Source organism: Clupea harengus, chromosome 15 (genome assembly GCF_900700415.2).
Source record: "Clupea harengus chromosome 15, Ch_v2.0.2, whole genome shotgun sequence".
Lineage (NCBI taxonomy): Eukaryota > Metazoa > Chordata > Actinopteri > Clupeiformes > Clupeidae > Clupea > Clupea harengus.
In genome coordinates this window covers 22262488-22285050 of record NC_045166.1, presented here as the reverse complement: position 1 = coordinate 22285050, position 22563 = coordinate 22262488, and the positions used below count along the sequence as shown (strand labels likewise).

The 22563-nt window shown below is 42.1% G+C and overlaps 1 protein-coding gene across 1 annotated transcript in view; it reads right to left on the bottom strand.

Moving 5' to 3' along the window:
- Positions 1-22563, bottom strand: part of LOC105901295 (mannosyl-oligosaccharide 1,2-alpha-mannosidase IA-like) — a 125623-nt gene that overhangs the window by 87769 nt on the left and 15291 nt on the right. Inside the window, exon 2 of the mRNA XM_031581597.2 lies at positions 12091-12187. Within this exon, the coding sequence (XP_031437457.1) occupies positions 12091-12187 (97 nt within the window). The remainder of the gene's footprint in view (positions 1-12090; positions 12188-22563) is intronic.

The window sequence follows — 22563 nt, the reverse complement described above, 5'->3', positions numbered from 1 at the left end:
AGGAAAAGAGCCAGCCAAGTGTGTCCTCAAATCCCCCCGCGCCTCAATGATGGATCCCCCCGTCTCTGCTGGAGCCGCACTGACGGCTCGATCCATTCTCCTCGGCCCGCAGGGAGCGACAGCAGCAGACACAGCAATATAGAAATCACTCAAGGGGAGGCTGTGAGCCGATGGTGACAAATCAATAACAGCATCAAACAGGTAACGTGTGCATCCACTGATAAGAGTTATATGAAGCACAACCACCGAAAAGTGGATCGTGTCTACATCGATGTGTTTATGCTCCAATGTCATAACATTAGGCAGACATGAGAAAATACATATGAAATGCATAAAATCTGAAATATAGTTAAAGGCGTAGTCCTTGATTATCAAATGTTCTCTATTTCCGTCTAATTCAATCATGTAAGGCAACATACACACAGCCAACAAAAAGAGTTTTAAAAAGTTATAGAGAACAAAGGCCAATGTAGGAATCTCTATTGAGTGCAAAAACAGCGAGTGTGAATCATTCTTTTATGTGTTCTTTTATTGTCTCTGTGTTGAGGGAAGCCAAGAGCCTGTCCTGCAGGTGTTATCGAACTAAAACAGAGCCGAGAGCAAAGCTGACGAGTCGATAAAGCCACCGTGTCCTTGTTGCCAGCATTAACTATTGATTAATACATTCTCCGAGTATGGCCACAAATAGTTGAGAGAGAGAAAGAGAGAGAGAGACAGACAGAGAGAGAGAGAGAGAGATATTATGATGATCTGAATGTTTTAATATGATGGTTATTATTGCGGTTTATGAATCTATATGTACTGTATGTACATATTGGGGGCGACAGTGGTACAGGAGGTAGACCTCGTCCCAGGTTACTACACTGCCATCAGTGTAAATGTAAAATGTGTATACATCCTTGTAAGTCGCTTTGGATAAAAGCGTCTGCTAAATGACTAAATGTAAATGTAATGTATGTCCATGCATGCTTTGACAACATAAGAGCTTGTCAATACAACTCTGAAGTGAAGCTGAAATTGAGAGAGCAAGAGAGAGACTGACCCTTCAGTCAGAGGAGATGATCCAGGGCAGTACCTCAGGTGAGAGGGGTTCTGTCACTCGCCAAGGTCATCGCCTGCAGTGACTAGCTGGATTTGAAGGCTCATGTCATCTCATCTCATCAGGCCAGCCAATGCCAGTGAGACAGATGGCAGGATATTTCAGCCTGCGAGGCTTGGCGCAGTCAGCAAAAAGAAGTTTCTAGATTGAGGAGTGGTGTCAATATGCAAGGTAACCTTCACAGAGATATTGACAGAGAGGCAGTGCTGGCAATCTCACAAGCACCCTGGCGCTAGGCACTGTGTTTATTTTCAACCGACGAATATTGGCGCAGATCTCCATTAAAAAAAGTTTAATTTGGAAAAACATATTGACCTGCACTGAGACCGCAATTAATGTGGAAAAAAGTAAAAGCTCCCTTAACTGATGCCAAAAAGGAAAAGCAAAATACGATGCTATTACTGGGGCTTTCTGACAGGACCAGGCCACCCTCATCAATACTGCAGCTACGCCATGGCAGGAGAGGCCTCTGGCTTCTCCCTGGGTGCCTGAACACAAGCGGGGAGGAGGATATGAGAAAACACAGTCCCAGCTGACTCCTCCCTGAACTGACTTATCGCTTTTCCATCTCATGTCCAGAACGGAAAAACTCAGCAAGAATTCAGGTTCCCCCGAGTGATGTCTGCACAAGATACTATCAGTCTGTGTTTGGGCCTGAGGGTGCACTGATGTACCTGCCTGAGGGTAAGGGGGATTGTAAGAGACTTTCCAAAGCCCAGAAAAATTATTCAGGGAGGAAAGGGGAGGTGGAGAGAGGGGAAGCCATGGCCTCAAAACGCATCTGTCTGTCTGTCAGAGAGTTGTGAAGTGAACCTTCCAGATCCTTCTAACGAAAGATCATGATGGATCAGACACACGGACGTACGGGAAAAATGCAAGAACCACCACGATATGATACTGTAACAGCTAAAACTCAAGACGCACTCACACAAACGCACACACACACACACACACACACACACACACATACGCACACAGACACACACACTTTCAGGGTGCTATGACTGTACTTTTAGCTTCAACTTTTAGCTTCCATCACTAAGCTACAACCCTCTTCAAGCCTCATCTTTCTCTACAGATGGCCTCTCCCTGAGTCTTCTACATCAAAGTAATCCTCCAAAAAACCATTAGGATGAAAACAAATAGGAAAACTCATCTGCTATCTCCGCCCTGACATAGTGACGGTTTATCCTCACCACTAGGGCCATTCCAGACACCTCTTGACCTACAAAAACATACATGACTGATTACATACATGACTCAATACTCCTTCTGCAGAGTTGCAATGAGCGCTGTTTCAGAAGACTCTGTTAATATTTTAGCAGTCAGCGTCTGCTTGGAAGTCCTGGGGAAACTGAGGTAAAGGTTCAGTTAGATTCTGCTCGTATGCACTACCTCTGCCTTCTATTCCAACTCAGACTCTTTCGTCCCAGGTTACTTCAATAAGAGTACCGGAAACAACTAGAACAGACTTTGGCCAATACGTTCGTCGAACAAGTTCACTCAGGTTGCATTAAATGATACAAAGATCTTGCTACGCTAACAATATCGGTTAAAGATAAGACGGTTCAGCTCTTATCCGTAGATGCTATATAGCTCAATTGTCAGACTCATTTGGGTGTCAACTGACAGGCTGGAGCAAAACAATCTAACAAAAAGCGAAAGTCCAAATGGGATGTTACTTTCAGAAAAAGGGAACATCTTGCCTCGATGATTGGGTGTTTTCACCACACTGCCCCTACTGAAAACTCAAGTTTGCCAATTTTCTTCTCCTCCAACCAATTTCAGCTTGAAAGGATGACCCCTAACACCCGTCTGGGAGACTTCCACTGTCCCACACAAACGACCCCGCAGCCTCTTCCAGCTGCTGCTGCTGCTGCTCCTGCTCGTCTTTGCATGGAGGAAACAATCATCCTTCTTCAGCATTGATGGCACGCTCCGCCAAAGGGTCACGTAAACGTGCTTCTCCAACCCTCTTAATTATGCGAGGTTAATTAAAGTGAGCGCAGATACAGATAGCTGCGCATGAAACGTGCCTTAGCAACCGGCGTGGGTAAATTGGTTCACAGGGGCATAGGGCTGAGCCGTATGCATTCACACACATAAGCTCAGACACAAATACACACACACACACACACACATTCACACACGCACACACACTCACCAATTGCTAAATTCTCTCCAAGACAATGCCCAATTCTGTGAGACTGCGCTCCACTTTCAAAGGCCTGATGAAATTTTAAATCTACAGCAGCATCGCAGGGTCTGCATAACAATCTCACTTTGGCTGGGAGTTTGAGACTCTGCTTTCAAGAATGAAAGTAGGGGTAGAAAAAGAGAGAGGTGGGGAGGAATAGTGTTTCAGAAGAGAGTGAATGTGGATTGATATAATGAAGGAAGGATACAGAGACAAAGAGGAGAGCAGAGACAGGACGTGAAAGGAAGAAACAGACAGACCCACAGAAAGGAATAGAGACAAATGAGATGGAAAGGGACATTCCTCCATGACACTTTTTATTCGCAATTCGGAATTTGTGGTAGGTACCTTTTCACACAGTGGACTATACTACAGTGTAGAGCTGTTTTGCTGTACTCTGTAAAATTATTCAAAATTATTTGCACATGAGGAAAAGGTTAAGATTCTAATAGAGGTTTGAGCGCTTAAAAATACTCACTATTTGGGGTTGAATAATTTTTCACATTTTCATTATCATATTTTAAGTATTTTTGAAGTCAACAGTATGTTCACAAAGTCATCTCTCTAAACACAAGGAAGACTTTCAACCACTCTTTCTTCCAGATCACTTCCAAGTTCTGTGACACGTTTAGTGTCTTGCATGCACATGTTTACCCAAAGACTTTCCATCCAGCTTAAGATTTGGGACTGCCAGGCAATCCATAAGCTACTGTACGGTAATTATGTAGGCTAAAAGATTTCATGTGGAAACTATCTAGAGACAGACTTATTTAAATCAGGATTTGGGGTGTTTTGTTGGATAAGGCAAATGGAAACATGGATGAAACAGATTTTCTTGATTTGAATTTCTAGTTTAAACCATTTTAATATGCGCATCAATGCGTTTTTAATCCTACTCCTTGTTTCGTCATAACCTCAGAAGTCTCTCAAGCAATGAGTTCTACTCCTTGGATGCCATTCTAAAAGAAAAGGTTGACAATGCCAGTCAGACGGAGGTCAGTTTCCTCTCTCTCTCTGCTGATGACACTTGAGACTTTCTATACTGGAAAAGTTGCCGCCGGTAGTGTGCAATTCTCTGATCCTTCTAAACGGCTTTACCTTGTTTCAACATTGGAGCATCACTGAATTCATTCTCCCTCAATAAAGAAGAAATATCTCAGATTCTTCAATGTAGTCGTCCTACGACATGTCTTCTAAACCAACCACCCTTCTCCAGTCTATCCTATCTCGCCTACAATTTTCCCTGCTACCGCGGATGTAGTCAATGTTCACTCAGTTTTGGAAACGTTCATACATCATTCAAACGGGCACGGGTTACTCCTTTGCTTAAGGAAGTTTCACTTAACCCCTTCTGATGTGAAGAGTTATAGACATGTCTCCGTCTTCCCTTTATGTCAAAGAATCTTGAAAAGGTTGTCTTCAAGCAAGTTCCTGATTTCCTTTGCTAGACCCTAATAAGTCTGGTTTTAAGAGTGGTCATTTTACTAAAACTACTCTTTTATCTGTGACTGAAGCATTGAGAGTAGCAAAAGTCTCTGCTCAGTCATTAGTTCTCATTTGACTTGTCAGACGCCTTTCACTCAGTGAACCATGACATCTTCCTCTCTGTGCTGTCTGAACTGGGAATTTCAGGGAAAGCACACAGCTGGTTTGAATCGTACCTCAGTGGATGTTCATTCAGTGTGTCTTGGCAGGTACAAGAGTCACCACCTCTCCCCTGGTGTACCCCTCCTATTTTCTATCTACACCACTTCCTTAGGTGAGACAATCCATTCCCATGGGTTCTCCTATCACTGTTATGCAAATGATACTCAACTGTACTTGTCCTTCACCCCCTGATGACTCCACAATATTGGCTTGAACCTCTGCATGCCTAAGTGATATTTCAGTGTGGATGAGGGATCGTCACCTTCAGCTCAGTCTTTCGATAAACTGAGCTCCTGGTATTCCCAGCTAACCTGGCTATCCCACAAAATATTAACATACAACTTGGTTCATCTTCAACTCGAATCCAACTTAAACTGCGCAAAACTTGGATATTATGATCGATGACCAACTTAATTTCTCTGAGCATAGCTTCGGTCCAGAGGTCTTGTCAGTTCACACAAATAATATTCAGAAGAACAGACCTCATCTCGCACAATATGGTACACTGCTTCTTGTGCAGGTTATTTCCAAACTAGACTATAGCAATGCATTTTTAGAAAGCCTGCATGCATGCTAGACTCTTCCAGTCACCCTTCACTGGCTCCTTGTAGCTGCTAGAATCAAATTTAAATCTCTCACTCTCACCTATAGACCAGCCACTGGATCAGTACCAGACTATTTATGATTCAGCTCTATTCCCGTTCCTGACAACTTCACCCCTCCGATGAGCATCTGTTGTGTTTGTCTTCTATCAGCAGCAAGAGATCACAGTCAAGATTCTTTTCGTCCGTGGTACGTCGGTGGTTGAATGACCTACCCAGTGCTGTCCGTTCCAGTAGTACATTCAAAAAGTGTATAAGAACAGCCTTTTTAAACAGCATTTTGTTTCATTTGTTTGCACATTTTAAAATATATTTGCAGTTTTTGTATTTGGTATATTATTATTATTATATATTATTACTATTACTCATTTTACAGTAATTACTTTAATTTCATTATGCTTCTAATGAATTTTCTCGTTGATGTTTTTACTGTTTTTTATCTAAAGTTTTTGTAAGTAACTTTACTAGTAGTAGATGTTCTCCTTCATTCATTAAGACACGCCTATGGTTCATATTAAATATCGCTTGCAAGTATTTACACAGGAAATTACTTCCAAGTTTGATCAGGACATTTTGACAGGGCTAACAAAATAAACATGATTGACCTGGCGTGAAGTTCACCAGTTTGGGTGTGCAGAGCAGACATTTGGGTCAGCATTGCCCACCTCTAGACCCAGCCTTGGCTAAACATAATGGATGCCACCCACCCAAACAGGTAGTGTAACTGACAAAAGAAAAATTTGCACAGACATACATTATCCTAAAAAAGCTAGCATTTTACAGACCTCCTTTTGATATTTTCAGCAGTATATATCCTGCAGCATCTGCTGGCTATTGTCCACATTCACTGTGAGGTGGAAAGTTTTTCTACAAGATGTTGTTGGTTGAGAACAGCATCTAATTAAGTCTTTTCAGTCATTCCTGGCACAAAGATCTCAGCTTGTCTGGCAGATGGACTAAATCAAATGTGGCCCAAATATAAAATGAGACATTTCGTCAAAGACTGAAGAACGATCAATGGCTCAGCAGAGAAGCTGATACTTTTACAACAGGAATGTGATTATCCCACATCATATGTTGTTATTATGCTCCTAAAAGAGTGTACTTTCAAAAATAGACATAAGACACTTGTGCACTAAGAGCCAACTCAAAGGAGTGATGTTATCATTAGTCAATCTGGCAGACCGTATTGAAAAGTAGGCCCTCTATCCTTTTAAATGGATGCTCTAAAGAAAATGAGTAAGAGGCAATGAAGGAGGGTGTTAAAAAATGTGTCCGTGTGTGTGTGTGTGTGTGTGTGTGTGTGTGTGTGTGTGTGTGTGTGTGTGTGTGTGTGTGTGTGTGTGTGTGTGTGTGTGTGTGTGTTTGTGTGTCCGTGTGTGTGTGTGTGACAGGATGAGAAAGAGAGGGGCTCGATTTGTCCTTGTTCCACTTTTCTTTTGCTTGAAGGTGAAGAAGAAATCCCCACTTTCTTAAACGTGAGGGAGCCTTGTCACTTGCTCCCAGCTAGGTCACAATTTTACCCTACAAATTGCTCAAGGGATGCCTGTGTGTGTGTGTGTGTGTGTGTGTGTGTGTGTGTGTGTGTGTGTGTGTGTGTGTGTGTGTGTGTGTAATGTCCTTGTCCTAAGTAAGAACTAAAAAAAACATGGATGCCGGCTACTGTATCCATAAATCCTCTACTCTGCTTGTGGATGCAATGTTAAATCCCTTGTGTTAGCATTTAGGGACACAAGATCCCTCAATTACCTCCCCTAAGGTCAACACTACACAGAATCACTCTCATGTACTGTATATAGTATCTATCCACATGTATATAGTATCTATCCACATGTCTATAAGTAGCTTTTCTCCTACTCCTCCTGTTCAGCCACTCTGCTTCTACTTCCTGCCATTGTTCTGTGTTCTTCCGTTCCTTTTTCTTCTGTTCTTAATTTTTTTCCTCTGTCACACTTTCCCTAGGACCAGTCAAGACAGATGGGATTCCTCCCTTTTTACTGGCAGGTTCCCCTTGAGTTTTATTTCATCCTACCAACTGTCACTCCTGGATGCTCTTTGTGTCTGTATATAGGTGGGAGGGACTGGAAGAAAAAGAGAGGGGGATACCATATCAGTATGTGAACATGCTTGCAAGGGAGGGTGCATGTACCCCTCGTAGGCTGTTTCTGACTTTCTCACTCTCTGCTCCTCTGTCTCCGTTCCTGTGGAGAACTGGAATTGTAAGCACAGTGTGTCTGGCAGAGACTCGGCGGTCAGAGAGTCTGCATAGAAGTGAGATGCGCGCGTACACACACACATGCGCGTACACACACACACACACACATGCACACGCGCATACACAAACACACTCGCGTACACAAACACATGCACACAAACACATGCACACAAACACATGCACACACACGTACACAAACACATGCACGCACGCGTCCACACACACATGCACACGAGCGTACACACATACATGCACACGCGCGTGCACACACACACGCCTGCACACGCTCGTACACATATACAAGCGCACGCGCCTACAGTCTATCTCTATCTCTCTCTGTCTCTCTCTCTCTGTCTCTCTCACACACTCACAAGCCTACACTCAAGTCACTCACAAAACCTCTCTCTCTTGCAGAAGCGCACACACACATACACACACACACACACACACAGAGTTCAGGGTACAAGATGTTCCTAACAGTGTGTGTGACAGGAGGGGACATGATTGTGTGTTTATTACAGCCTCCTCTCTGCTGAATTAAGACACTTCATCAAAGCTGGGGCATCAATCCCCACAGAGGAGCTCACAGAGAAGAGAGGAGCCATGGAGAGGGAGACGGCTGCAAGTTTTATTACAGACAGACAGACAGAGGGATAGAGGGATGGAGAGAGAGAAAGACTAGAAGAGAGGGATAGAGGGGTGGAGAGAGGGGAAAGAGAGAAAGAGAGAAAGACTAGAAAAAGGGAGTGACAGTCAGATACTGTAGATAGAGTGACAGAGAGCGGATTAATTAATGTTTTATGAAGCCATGTTCTCCGCTATCCTTTTTGCCCCAGGCCTCGTTGAATGGATGATGGGAAAAATGAACAGAGAGATACATAAATAAGACTACAGATAGAAAGGAAACCCTGTGGACGAGTCGCCTTCAGAATCCAGTGTACTTAAGAGGACACAGACAGACACAGAGACCTCCCCTCAGGGTCAAGGAGAGCCAACGACATCAGCAGTCCGATGTTACCTCAACTATGGTAAGACATAGGGCACACCTGACTCTCTAGTAACATACTGTGTATTGCACTGCGTTTTAAAAGCTGTGTGAGGTCCCCCTCCCGCTTCAAACACCCCACCATCATCCCAGTCCCCAAGAAACCCTCCATCACAGCACTGAATGACTGCAGGCCTATCGCTGTGACGTCTGTGGTCACAAAGTCGTTTGAACAAGCTCCCCCTCACAATATCCAACAGCCCTGTGTCAACTCTGGAGACCTTCAAGTTTCTGAGCACTATCATTTCAAGACCTGAAGTGAGAGACTAACATCAAGTCCATCCTCAAAAAAAAACAATTGAGGGAAGAATGGTGTGCCACAGGAGCTGTTGAGCCAGTTCTACACTGCAGTCATCAAATCTGCCCTGTGCACATCCAACACACTCTGGTTCGGAGCAGCCACAAAACAGGATAAGAGCAGACTGCAGTGCAGGAGCAGTAAGAAGAGCAGACAGAATCATTAGTGCTCCCCGGCCCACCCTCCAGGCCCACGAACCAGAAAAAGGCAGGGAAAATCATTACAGATTCCACACACCCTGGACACAACCATTTTTCAACTTCTCCCATTCGGCAGGCGCTAAACCAAAACTACCAAACAGAGGATGCAGTTTCTTTCTTCATGCCATCACCCTCATAAACAGCTGACTAGTATAATCTACTATGCCATAGCTACTCTTGTTTTTTTCAGATAGTCATTACACCCTGCTTCGCATCTACAAATACTGCAATTTACAAATACTCATAACGTCACAATTTCATTTCCATGCATGGTGCACATTATTGTTGTTTGCACTACAACTATTGTTCTTTGTGTTTTATATCATCTTTATATTGCTTGTATATTGTGTTTTAACGTGCAGAACCAAAGTATTTGTGTTTGTTAACATACTTGGCCACTGATTCTGATTCCGATACAAATGTGATTTCTGCTGTACTGATAGTAGTGAACTTCGCCATAGAAAGATAATGTATTGCAATCAGACTCTTCACATTGTATTGAGTAGTAAAATGTCTACTGACCAATGGGGAAATATGCAGCGAGTGAAATACACCTGTTTGCCAAATTACGAGTTTGGTGTGGGGCAAACTACATTCCACTTGTACTCACACTTGCCCTTCTACTGCTGTCACTCGTGCTTCGACTAGTGACGCTTAGGCTGGGATAGAGCCAGCCATACCTGCCACAACCTGCTTTTATAATAGGTTGTTCTCAGCAGAGACCTGCCAGGATAATAATCTATACAGAGATGTGCTGAGCTTGCGGCAAAGTTAGAGAAACAGATCCATCCATATGTTAGCCTCCATTGTACCAAACTCTGGGGGGGTCATAGCACAATACTCACATAGACACCAATGCAATATGTATGTAAAAAGATAAAGTCATAATGGATGAATAAGAATGACCAGGCATTGCTACTGTATGAAAGATAGATGCCATATGTATTCTGCAATCCCAGAGGAATAGTGGAATATAGTGATATAACACTAAAAATCTGCTCACCTCCAGTCAGACACACACACACACACACACACACACACACACACACACACACACACACACACACACACACACACACACACACACACACACACACACACACACAACATTGTAGCAATGCATGCATCACTCCAAATAGTTCTCAATCGGTCCATGGCAATGGTTTTCGTCATGATTCTACTAGTGAATGTTTATCTGGTTTAGTACACTTTTGTTTTTGTATGTATTCATGTAGGTAGACTACTGCATTTAAGTAGTTCACATATTTCTATTACACATTTCAAAACGGTATGATATGATGTGAGTTTACTGGGTGATATTTGTCTTCTTCTTCATCATCATCATCATCATCATCATCATCATCATCATCATCATCTGCTGCTGCTGCTGTTCCCTGTAGGCTCAACATATTTTTAACATCATCCACAACCAGGCGCAGTTAGAGACCAGAGTGAATGAAATGGGAGATCAAGAGAGGAATAGAATCGAGGCAGAGGAAAGAAGAGACCTGGAGGGGGGTGAAGCAAGGAGCAATACGGGTCTGAGTGACAGGGAAACAGGAAAAGGTGGGTTTAATAAGAGGGGAGAACATGGGTGAAGGAGACAGTTAGGGATTAACAAGGAGTACATGTTTAATTCAGTCAATTTCCATCCAATTAAACCACACATATCACAAGAAAACACTGCTGTCAGTAATGTACACAAACTGCTATGGGATAATTTTGTGTTTTACAAATGAAGGTGCTTGGCTGGGATACGTTTGATATGGTATACTCTTCCTGTCTGTCCCTGAGTTCTTATGAATGCAACGTACATTTTTGGTGCATACACATATTCCTTCTCATGAGTAGCAGGGGAAATATATGATCAGGACTACGGGTCTTCCCTCAGGCAGACATGTGCCACAATGTGACATACATGGCCTAGTCAGCAGCAGGAAGGTTTGCTGACACACATAACTGACACCATGGGATGGATCATGAGATGACAATAACAGAAAGACTGAAGGATGCGTATTGTGTATTGTGTTTTGTCATCAGTGTTCCTCTAGTCTTGATAGAAACCAGCCATAGGAACAAGCCAACTAGTTTGGTCATATGCCTGTATCCACATGTATTTTACTGAAACAGTGGGATATGTGTTGAGCTTGTTAAAAGAGGGCGCCTTGCTCCACAAACCTTTGGATTTGTTACTTAAACCTTGTGTTGCTTATTACGTTCCCCAGTGCCATGAATACATGATTAAAGCTGCAGTCTGACACCTTGGAAGTTGCCTGGAAGTTTTTTTTACCACACTGCTAACATCCAAAGCTTCATGGAAGGCAAACGTTCCCCTCTGGAATGAAAGGTGTTTCCATACTTTCACTGTTTAGCCTTTGAGCCCAGAATTACCACTGCAATCATTTTTGTACAGCTCCATGGAGCATACAGAAAACCTTCTCCTGAAGCAGTGGGCGAGAGAGGGGACCACCAGGATCAAATGTAATTCTTATAATGCCATTTATTTGTGACATACATTGATTTATATGAGGCATACATCGATCTGGCGAAATGAAAGGGGATTACTGCTAATGCCAATATGAATATGGTCATGAAGTGGTGATTCACCTTACTTCCATACGTTTGTGTGCGTGCGTGCGTGTGTGTGTGTTTGTGTGTGTGTGTGTGTGTGTGTGTGTGCACACGTGTGTGAGTGAATGAGTAAGTGTGTGTGTTTCTGTTTGTGTGTGTGTGTGTGTGTGTGTGTGTGTGTGTGTGTATGCGTGTGTGTTGGAAACAGCCACTCACCAAACAAATTGCTGGAGTGTCCTTGCTTGGAGATGGGCCGGAGCTCGTTGGAGCCCCAGGCGTAGAGCTTGTAATTGTCCCAGGCGAACGTCATCATCTGTTTGGGGAAGACAGGAGACACAAGGACAAGGGTTGAGATCATCAAATCCAAAAAAGTAAGCTTAACACAGAGTTAATTTGTGTTTTGTTTTTTTTCTTTTCCCACAAATCAGTGTCGGCAGCAGTTGCAGCTAATCAGATTAAGCTCTCTGTGTGTGAAGTCAATTACCTGATTAGCCAGAATAACTCTCTCAATTGGAGCCCTGGTATAAGCTCATTGGACAGCTCCATCAATCAAAATAATACTATGGAAGCCCTGAACCGTATGTGATATAAAAAAATTATAAAACTTAACTTATTATTATGAGATTTTATCTCATTATTTCAAGATTATATCTCAAAATAAAGAGATATCAAGTCGGAATTTCAAGACAATTTCAATAACAACAAGATACTATTTTGAAATCACTACTGAATATCTTGAACAAGATACTAAGTATTTATTTTGAAATAAAAGTAACCACTTTTTATCTTCTTGTAATAATAAAGAGTTACATTTTTAGTAGCATGTCCTCACCATTGGCTACATTTTTACAGTCATCAAGTTGATTTTGCATTACAATTATAACAAAACTTTTGTAACCAACAAGAGAAATGATGAGTGCACTGAGTGCAGTGTGGGTGCCCTTTATGAAACAGTCTCATGCTAGCAACTAGCAACAAGAACAGAAGTGCTTTTGAGAAAGTGACTCATGCAAGAAGTGGGCGTGAAATGACAGTGACAACTACCAGCCCATCTTTGGTAAGTAGCCTAAGAGGTTGGCACAGGCTGTCCTTATGTTTCATTATTGTAATAGATCCTCCATGGTCACAGCATGCAGTTGCAGGCTTAGGTTATTGAAGAGGGGGAGAAGCTTTCAATACAAAAAACAATACAATACAAAGACCCAGACCCAATACAGAATAAAAGGAACTCATTTGGAAACCTGAGCTGATTACAGCACCCGCTGGAGACCCATCAGGACACTCACTTAAACAAATACCTAACTTTCAACTGTTTTAACTTTAAGTGTTTCACTGTGCCTAGAAACACAGGGGGAGACATGAGGAGCCAACGATTGGACGGATTCTTGCCGGAGTGGAGAAGCTGATGACGACTTGTCAAAGCCTTGGCCAGGGAGACTGAAGTCAGAGAGTATAGTCTGTGTGGAAAGCTGAACAAAGCCACATAGATATAGTGGTTCACAGATTTAAAAAACAAAGATCTCATTAGAAGAGAACACCTGCCAGTTTATATACTTCGAGAGCCCCTTGGCTGAGACTGGAGATGGCTGGTGCTGGATGCTCCCCAGCTATGCATCCTCTCTCTAACAAAGACGGCTTGTCATGAAAGTGATAACACTGGTTTGAGAATAGAGTGCAGATGTGAATGAACAAAACCGGTGACTATCCAGAAGCCCATATATGGAACCTGAGAATAACAACTCTCTGAACTCTGCATCACACACTAAAATGTCCTTAAACACTAACCAATTACTAAGTACCAACCCACCTAGTGGTAACCAATGACTGAATACTTATGAACTTATATGCAATCATGTTAAGCCACATGGGGAAAAAGAAAGGAGAGATTAGACACTTAATCGAACTCGAAAGGAGAGATTCGACATAAATAGAGCTGTATGTATGTTACTGATTAATAATAAATAATTAATAATTTCACAATTGAATGTGTTACTGCAGCATTAATGCTGCATTCTGGTTCCTAAAGCAGCAGTCCTCTAATCCTCCCTAAAATCAATGGAGTCATGGCCGAGAAACCCTTAACTGAAGATTACAAGATAAGCCTATTCCTTCCCTTTTTGTCAGGGGGGGGGATTCCAGATGTTTACATACACAGAAACAAACAAACAACTAAAACCACAGAAGCCCAAACTGAGTCTTCAGCATTGCATGAAAATGTATATTCCATATCAAACCGCATTGCTAAAAATCAGTTGGAGTGAAGGGTGTTGGACCAAATAACATAAAACAGCATGGTGCTGCAACTGAATTGACTGCATTGCATGTCCTCAACAAGCTACTGATTACTGAAGTCTTGAGAAGCTGAGTCTTTACTCATGAATTAGACAGCGAAGCCACAGCGCGATATCAGCTGACCCCATGTTGTCTGTTTACCCAAAGCAGAGAGGAGGCAGCAGCCTAGCGCCACAGAAGTTTCAAAGCCAGACAAATGGAGTAGAGAGACACACATTGCGTATCACACTGGGTAAAAACATACAGATGAATGCGGCAAACGCTTTCATTTCGTCAAAGAGGCAGATCAAGGAGAACATCAACCACAGGGAACTAAGGATATACATATAGAAGAGTGTCGTTCTCGCCTCTCTCATCCCTTATCACTCCTCACCTCGATCATAGGGAGGGGACAACAGCTTTTTAGCAGCAAGCACAAAATGTCTAAACTCTTTGCAATAACTCAATATGTAAGATTGATCACTTCTGGAGTCCAAACGAGACCAATCTGATGAATCCCAGATAATGTGATTATCTTTTTGACTCACATTATTTTATGAGAGCATGGTGGGGAAGTTTAAAATTTTGGGGTTACTGCTATAATTTTAAGACAAAAAATGTAACTACCAGCCAAAGAAAATCTGAAATGTGACCATCCTCTCATGAAATACAGTTTTATATTAGACGATATTGTAAGACATAATAAATAATATATTAGACCAGTTGGAACACTGAATTCTCTTTCTTCAACTGATGTCAGTCCAGCAACTGGTGTTCACTTCTGCACTCCTGAAAGAATAGTCTCCTTCCCCTGGGTCTCCAAACTTCCTGCCACAGCAGGAGTCGGACTGGGATGACCTGAGGCAGGTAATGTAGCTGAAACAAGAGCAAGTATGCGAGGGGAGAAACAAAGGGACTGAAGACTTGATGCTTCAGCTCTCAGTCCATCTTTAAGCTTTAGTATATTCCACACCTCAGCAGAGATACTTTTATCTCCCTCAAGCTCTTCCTCTCCCTGTCCCTACCTTCCTTTCTCCTTTCTCTAACTCTCTCATCTCTCATGGGGTCTCATTCAGTCGCTCTGAGGTCCCTCAAAGAGTGATTAGTGACTCTAAATGGCGTATCATCTCGTGCTGCCTGTCCAGCTTGAGTTCCACGTGGCATGGATCCATCTTACACACCATTTAGAAGAAACACACCCACTTTGTGCAAACAAGTGAACGCACACACCAAAATATTTCCACATACCAATACACAAATATGACACACACACACACACACACACACACACACACACACACACAGACAGACACACACTTGGTACAAAAGATTTGCACACACGCAGAAACTCATGAATGGGTCGTACCCCACCATGAGGTTACCATGTGAAGCAGCCCTTATAGTTATACCTCACAAATCGCCTAGCAACTCCGACTGTAAAGAAAGCAGAGGGCGAGAGCGAACGAGGGAAATGAAAACACAGCATGGAAGAGAAGAAACGCTAACCTGCTGAGAGAAAACGTACACCACCCAGACAGCCCCCGCTCTCTCCTGGTGGGAGAAAGTGGCTTGGGAACAGAGAGAGAGAGAGTAGTGGGGAGAGCAACAGTGCTAGCAGCCTATTGTCCTGACTGGCAGGCTCTGTGTGGGGGGGAAACTTCGCCTGGGTAAAACCGCTCAGCACAACATGACCACACAGCCGAAGTTCGTTCTTAGTCATGCTCTTAACACCACCCCCTTTCTCCCACCAATAAAGAACCTGTTTCTAAACCGGTCACGTCTACTCTCTGGCCAGTTCATCTGGCCACTGCATGCATTCACTTCTATGCATGAACCATTTCTTATTCATCTCAGATAAAAGACCGCTCTGTTCCAGTTTGAAATGACCGTATATGATGGGAGCACGGACAAAGACAAGCAAACCCAACTAAAGGGGTTCACAATCCTCAAGCTAAAAGAAGCATATGACACCAGAAAAATGGCGACTGCAAGTGTGCTTATTCAAAATATAATACATAAAAGAGGTGGAGAGAGTGAGGGAGAGACACTATGTTGCAACCTGTTGTCCTTTCCTGTTTATCTTTGCTGTTTTATTTATCTTTTTTCCTTATTTTCCTTTTCATTCACCTCTGTTTTGTTGGAATGCTGAACCTGGCTTCCCCCTAGCACGTGGGTCTGTATAACACTCTCAAACTTTCTTCTTCATTCCACTGCATAATCCTGTCTCCAGTGTTGTTTCACCTTCCCAGTCTTAGCCAGGTCCCATTGTTGGCTGTGGCGTCTGCCCAGATATCATGCCAAACAAGGTGTACAGAAGTACAGTCGCACCAGTTGCACCCTGCTGCAAAATGACTGAACACCTTCACGGAGTCCTCTGTCATGAGACCTGCATAACTCGCATTAACATTTTATGGCAGATGTCATACAATGTCATTTTTTTATGTTTTTATGTTTTTATGAGCTCCCCCTAAAGTTGCTGAGTCTAGTTCACTTTCACACCATTGTCGTAAATACAAATCATGCTTTGAGACAAGCTGAAGGATATGGAATTCAGAGTGTTGAATTGATTTGGGGGTGGCAAATAGTTTGTACCGTATTAAAATAATCAATTTTACATTTTGAACACGGTATTAAGGTGAGTGTAGTTATTTCTCAAAATCATGTAAAGACATTTTGGCAAGAGTAACAAGTGGTGGGACATTCACCAAGGTCTCACTGACAACAGTACCTCAGCTGAGCATTTGACCCCACTGCATCAATACTCTCCAGTCCCCAGGGTCTTCACCTACTGCCAGACTGCATTGCTCTACAGAAGTACAGTACAGTTGCACCCTGCTGCAAAATGACTGAACACTCATTTTGAGTGAGTGAACACCTTCACGGAGTCCTCTGTCATGAGACCTGCATAACTCACATTAACATTTTATGGCAGATGTCATACAATGTCATTTTTTATGTTTTTTTTAGACAGTAATTCACTGTAATCATTGCCAATGAAATATCATTGGACATTAAAAGTTATGACAAGTAATGCCAGGATATGGTACCTACCATATGACATGCTCAGGACATGGTTTTGTCAATTTTATGATAAAGAGTTCAGGTAAACTGTTCTATTAAAACTATAATCTACACCAAAAGGAAAAGTTCTGAACAAACTACCATCATCAAACCAAAAGTTCAAAATGTTAAACAAAACATCTAACTAAGAGAATTAGTAAAAACAGGAAATATAGTACAAAAAAAACACACTAGGCGATAGTTGACATGTGTTCGTACAATCACTAATTGTCTGTTCGTCCAAAGAGAGAAACAGACAGACAGACCAGTCTGAGCCCTCCACTCATATATAAATCTCACTTATATTCTCTTGGAAAGCCTCTTCTACCACCCAGGGGGGTTGTGACAGCCCTGTCTGAGGAGATAAAGGGTGAAGAGATACTGAACGACACAGAAAGAGAACACACAGGGGACTGTGCTCTACAACTAGAAAGAGCACTTTATGAAGGCAGCTTTTTTTTCTGGGGAGGGCTAATGCTGACAGTCAAAGAGAAACTGAGTGAGTGTGTGACAATTTGATCCACGCTGCACTATTTATATAATTATTCATTTGCTTCCAAATCATTCGCTTTATTTGCATTCCACTTAGTTTATTGGCACCGCTTCTGCTCCTAGCGCTTTTGAAATAGCAACATTGCTCCAACTCTGACACGTTCATCCTGATCCCTTTTAGAGCTCTTGTACAAATGGTTGCAATGCCCATCGTCATTCTTTTGTTATTGTTTTCATCCCTCTTCTTCCCATTGATATGAACGGTGGTCACTCGCTCTGCCAGCCGTAGGCTACAGTAGGCAGACCGATGGTAGCTGCCATAGCTGTGGAACAAAGATTATAGAGCACAAAGTGTTACATTTTATGGTAATACAGCACCGATGGTGCAGTGGATAGCATCGCTGCTTTCAAAGCAGTAGTGTGAAAGACCGCTCAAGCCGGCCATCTCACGATGTGGGATGTAGGCTTCTGGATCGTGGTTGCAGGTAGTCAGGAGAACACACAGCGCAGGAGACGGTGGCTTTCTCATAAAAATACAGCTGTATATTTATTTACAACTCAAACCCCAAAACATATATACAAAAAACCAAGGGACTTGAACCCCAAAATCATAAGCACATACACCAGGGTAATCCCAACCCCAAAACAAAGAAACATACCCTGAACAAAACTAAAGCTATTAAAACAGACAAGGTCCAACTGTGTCGCACTAGGACCTTGTCTCAGCTTCTTGCAGCCTGTTCAGTCTGTCTCTCGAACCACAATGAGTGCGCCTTTTAAGAGTGGCAGCACCAGGGGCTAATTTAGCCCAATCAGTCCCAATTGGACCCGTCCACAGGTGCAGGGGAACAAAGTGAGAAGGGGGAGGGACTTCACCTTTTCACAAGTAGACACAGGTTTAATTCCTGGTCAAAGTTATTTTCCAAATAAGGAAAAACCTGACCTTTCCCTTTTTATTCTGACAGATTGTTTATATTCTGTGGCGAGCGGGAGACGAAGCCATCCAAACACATTGCTGCTCATTAACCATAATTTTCAAATGAATTAAGATACCACCACCAATGAGGATTTATAACAGTCTATGTTTCAGTTGATGTTTTGCTCGTGTTGATTCAAAGTGACAGGGTAACTTAAAGCCCCATTATGCGAGAATTTGAGCTTTTTGAGCTCCCCCTAAAGTTGCGGAGTCTAGTTCACTTTCACACCATTGTCGTAAATACAAATCATGCTTTGAGACAAGCTGAAGGATATGGAACCAGCAAAGACAACACCAGAGGCTAAAGAAGCATGTCAACTGACGAGGTGGAGTAATATTTTACACAAGTATGATACTGCATAGTTTTCTTTATTGTGACATCGGAGATGAACGCCTACATAACCAAACAAATTTCATGTTTTCAGCCTATATACTGTACATTGTTTTCTAAACGTTTGAATGTGGAGTTTGCGTAATCTAATCAAATGTTTGAGACATGACAAAGGCACATGTTGTGCATAATATACATTGGACAGTGTAATTTATTACAAGCTAGCTGAATTAAGTTGTCAAGGTTGCAAAGGCTTATTTGGCGTGAGTTTGACAAAAACTGATAAAACTTTTTGGCGTGAGATTAATTTATTTGGCTAGCCTGAGACGGGACTGAAGTTGATGACTGGGCGTCTGGAAAAAATTAAAATCTCAGCACCACCAAACTTACATAGTGCAATACCAGGTGTAACAGGCGTGCAATGACTGTACCATCAACATTATTTTGAAGCTGTTATTTTAAGGTAAAATTTGCCTTAATATCAACTAGCTCCTACCTCCAACGGGGCAACATGGCCAATGGCAACATAGGGCACTAACATTAATGTTTACAGCTTACATTTTAAAATTTTAACCCACTTCATGGACGCTCGTCTGTTTTTTTTTTTTATGAAGAAACCACCACCAACACTGGATTATTTACAGTTCACATTCCAGCTGATGTTTAGCATTAAATTCATAGTGACAAAGTAATGTCTGCAATAACAAATCACTCATCATCTAGCCTGCATAGCTAGTACTCAATTGGCACTAACGTTAGCCAACTTGGTAAACAACAAATTACGATAGGGCGCTCACATTAGTTTGTGTACACATATCTGCTCATACATAGCATAATGCTAACCGATGTTGGAAATTGTGACGGTCGTAGTACGACCGCACATGAACGACACAATCCTGACCCGTATTTGCGACCGCTAGCGCAAACAGACACACATGGTTTTGCGTGCAGCGCGCGCACACACGCACACACCTGTTGCACGGAATTGACGAAGGAGGCTAGGACACCAATCTTGTTTTCTACAATTTATTTGAGTGAACCGAGTTGCTGCACAAACTCGGTTTCATTGAATATAGATACGTGTACATGGATTACCGACTTGTTGATGGTTCGTGTCCTGGTGTAGCTGGTCAGTCCAGAGGCAAGGAAGCGCCGCCGGAAACGCAGAACATTTATTTGGGTCCCAGTTAATTACGCTTGCTGATTTCCTGTAAGAGCGGTAGGGAGAATAGAAATGGTCTGGGCCAACCCACTTCGATAAGGTGTCTTTTTACATGCCTAGGAATATGATTTATTACATGGTTATTTCTTTGTTTATGTTTAGCACACTGAGATATACTGTATTTGTGTTTCAGGGTCTGTCTTGTGATCAGTGTATTATTAGATTTTTGTGTATACCCCCTTTTTTATAAATGGTGCTGGACACCTTTTATATACAGTACTGTATGTTCAATTGTTCTGTTAAGGGGAAGCCTTGTTAGGTATTTGCATGTGTATGGACCGTGACACTGCCGGCCACTGTCCTCTGCTTATTTAGAAGCTTAGCAGGATTTTCTGGATATTTAGAATTTTTTTTTTTTTTTATTGAATTTTGATTTGTTTTGTGTTGTACTGCACCAGTGGCCATACCCACATATAGACGGTATACCCCAGACAATCGGGCCGTCACAGAAATCAGCATTAAGTTTGCTCTGCGTATTAGGCCAGCATATCTGGCGGATACTATGGTATGGTAGTGTAGGTAACTATGGTAGTGTTAGGGCAGTTTAATCTGTCATTGGCTGGGTAAGAGTTATCCTCTGCTGCTATTAAGCAATCACACTTTGCATTTTCTTGAGGAAATGCATCTCTAGTTTTCTGTTAATATTAGATTTTTCTTCATAGTTTATTTCTTTTAATTGCTTTAGTTTGGTCACACTAACCGGGGTCTAGATGCACATAGACTGCTAAATAATTTTGTCCTTTTGGTTTTATTTTTATTAAATGTTGCCCATGTGTTGCCCATTTTTAAGGGTACCCTGGGAGGCTGTCACCAGTTTATTGTTTAAGCCAGATAATTGATCACTCGGCTTTGTTCCGGGTTTGGTATCGCAGGTTTTATTTAAATCCCTTTAGCGGGATCGTTTGAAGGCTCTCCTTTTGCACGCTGTGTGCTTTGTTTCTTAATGCTGAAGCCGAGAAGAACTGCCGGCGGTATGCGGGGCTCTTTTAAAGTCTGCACACGACCGACCACTTTTTGCTTTGTGTTTGTTTACTTTGTGTTTGTTTACTTTGTGTCTCTTTTCTCATCCTCCTTTGGGTTTATTTTTTTCTTCACTTTCTTTTACTGTTTGTTCATTTACAAAAATTAATATTTATTTTTTCATCCAACTCGTTTGTCGATGCGGCATTTGTTTCCATCAAAATGCATTATGTACCACACTGAGATATCCTTAACAGTGGTAGAGAGAGGTATATCCAATAAATCGATAACTATGTTTACTGAACTCAGTGTCTAAAAAACAATACTGGCAGGAAGAGAGGAGGCAGGAAGAGAGGAGAAAGAGAGAAAGAGAAAGAGAGAGAGAAGAGTAAAAAAAAAACAGTAAAGGCGTCAGTCTCTCCTCAACATCTACACATTTGGTAGGCACCTGCTTCTTCCATATTTTGTACTTGTATCACTCAGACTGCTCTAATACCTTGAGTTGTAAATTCAGAACACCCCTCCCCATGACATACGCATGTTTTCAGTCCATTCTCATGTGATCACTATAAACATCATGTAGTTGGTTCCATCCACCATACTGATCGATACAGGCAAGATGTCCATGTGGTTTAACTTTGATGTTCAACACTGCTCAAACCATGTTTTTGTGTGTGTGTGTGTGTGTGTGCGTGTGCGTGTGCGTGTGCGTGTGCGTGTGCGTGTGCGTGTGCGTGTGCGTGTGTGTGTGTGCATGCATCTCTGTTAGGAATAAACAGGATTCCCACAGAGAGGAGACGCTAGAATGAAAGTCTCCAGAAATAATGACTCATTTCCGGCGGGTCAGTTTCAGTTCCCGCGTTTGCATTCGGTGCAGAATCACATTGCCACCGGGGTGTTCATCAGAGAATAATGAGCACAAATTAACAAGTCTCAATTTGAGCAAATATCTCCCTCTCAATCCAAATGAGTTCATAAACATTTCACTCAATCTCATTTCTAAGAGCTTAGGGGATCTGAAGTTACCAGCTGTTCTTTTGACAAAGTCAAACTTTACTTAAAGATACTCTTAATGCAGCTGAGCTTTTTATGGCGATAATATGTGAAACTAATATAAATGAAAGTTTATGAGAGCTAATTTGTGTCAGCTATCATAAAGGCAAATGTTGAAAGTACGTATATTTCCTAAGGGAGTAATTCCCTCTCTATTACTACAGGAATAAATTACGTCAATTAGACACAAATGTATAAATACATACTATATATGGTAATACATAATAATAATAATAATAATGTATTTTATTTGTAATGCACTCTTCATTCAAAAGAATCTCAGAGTGCCAACATATTAAAAACGAACTATAATAATACAATAAA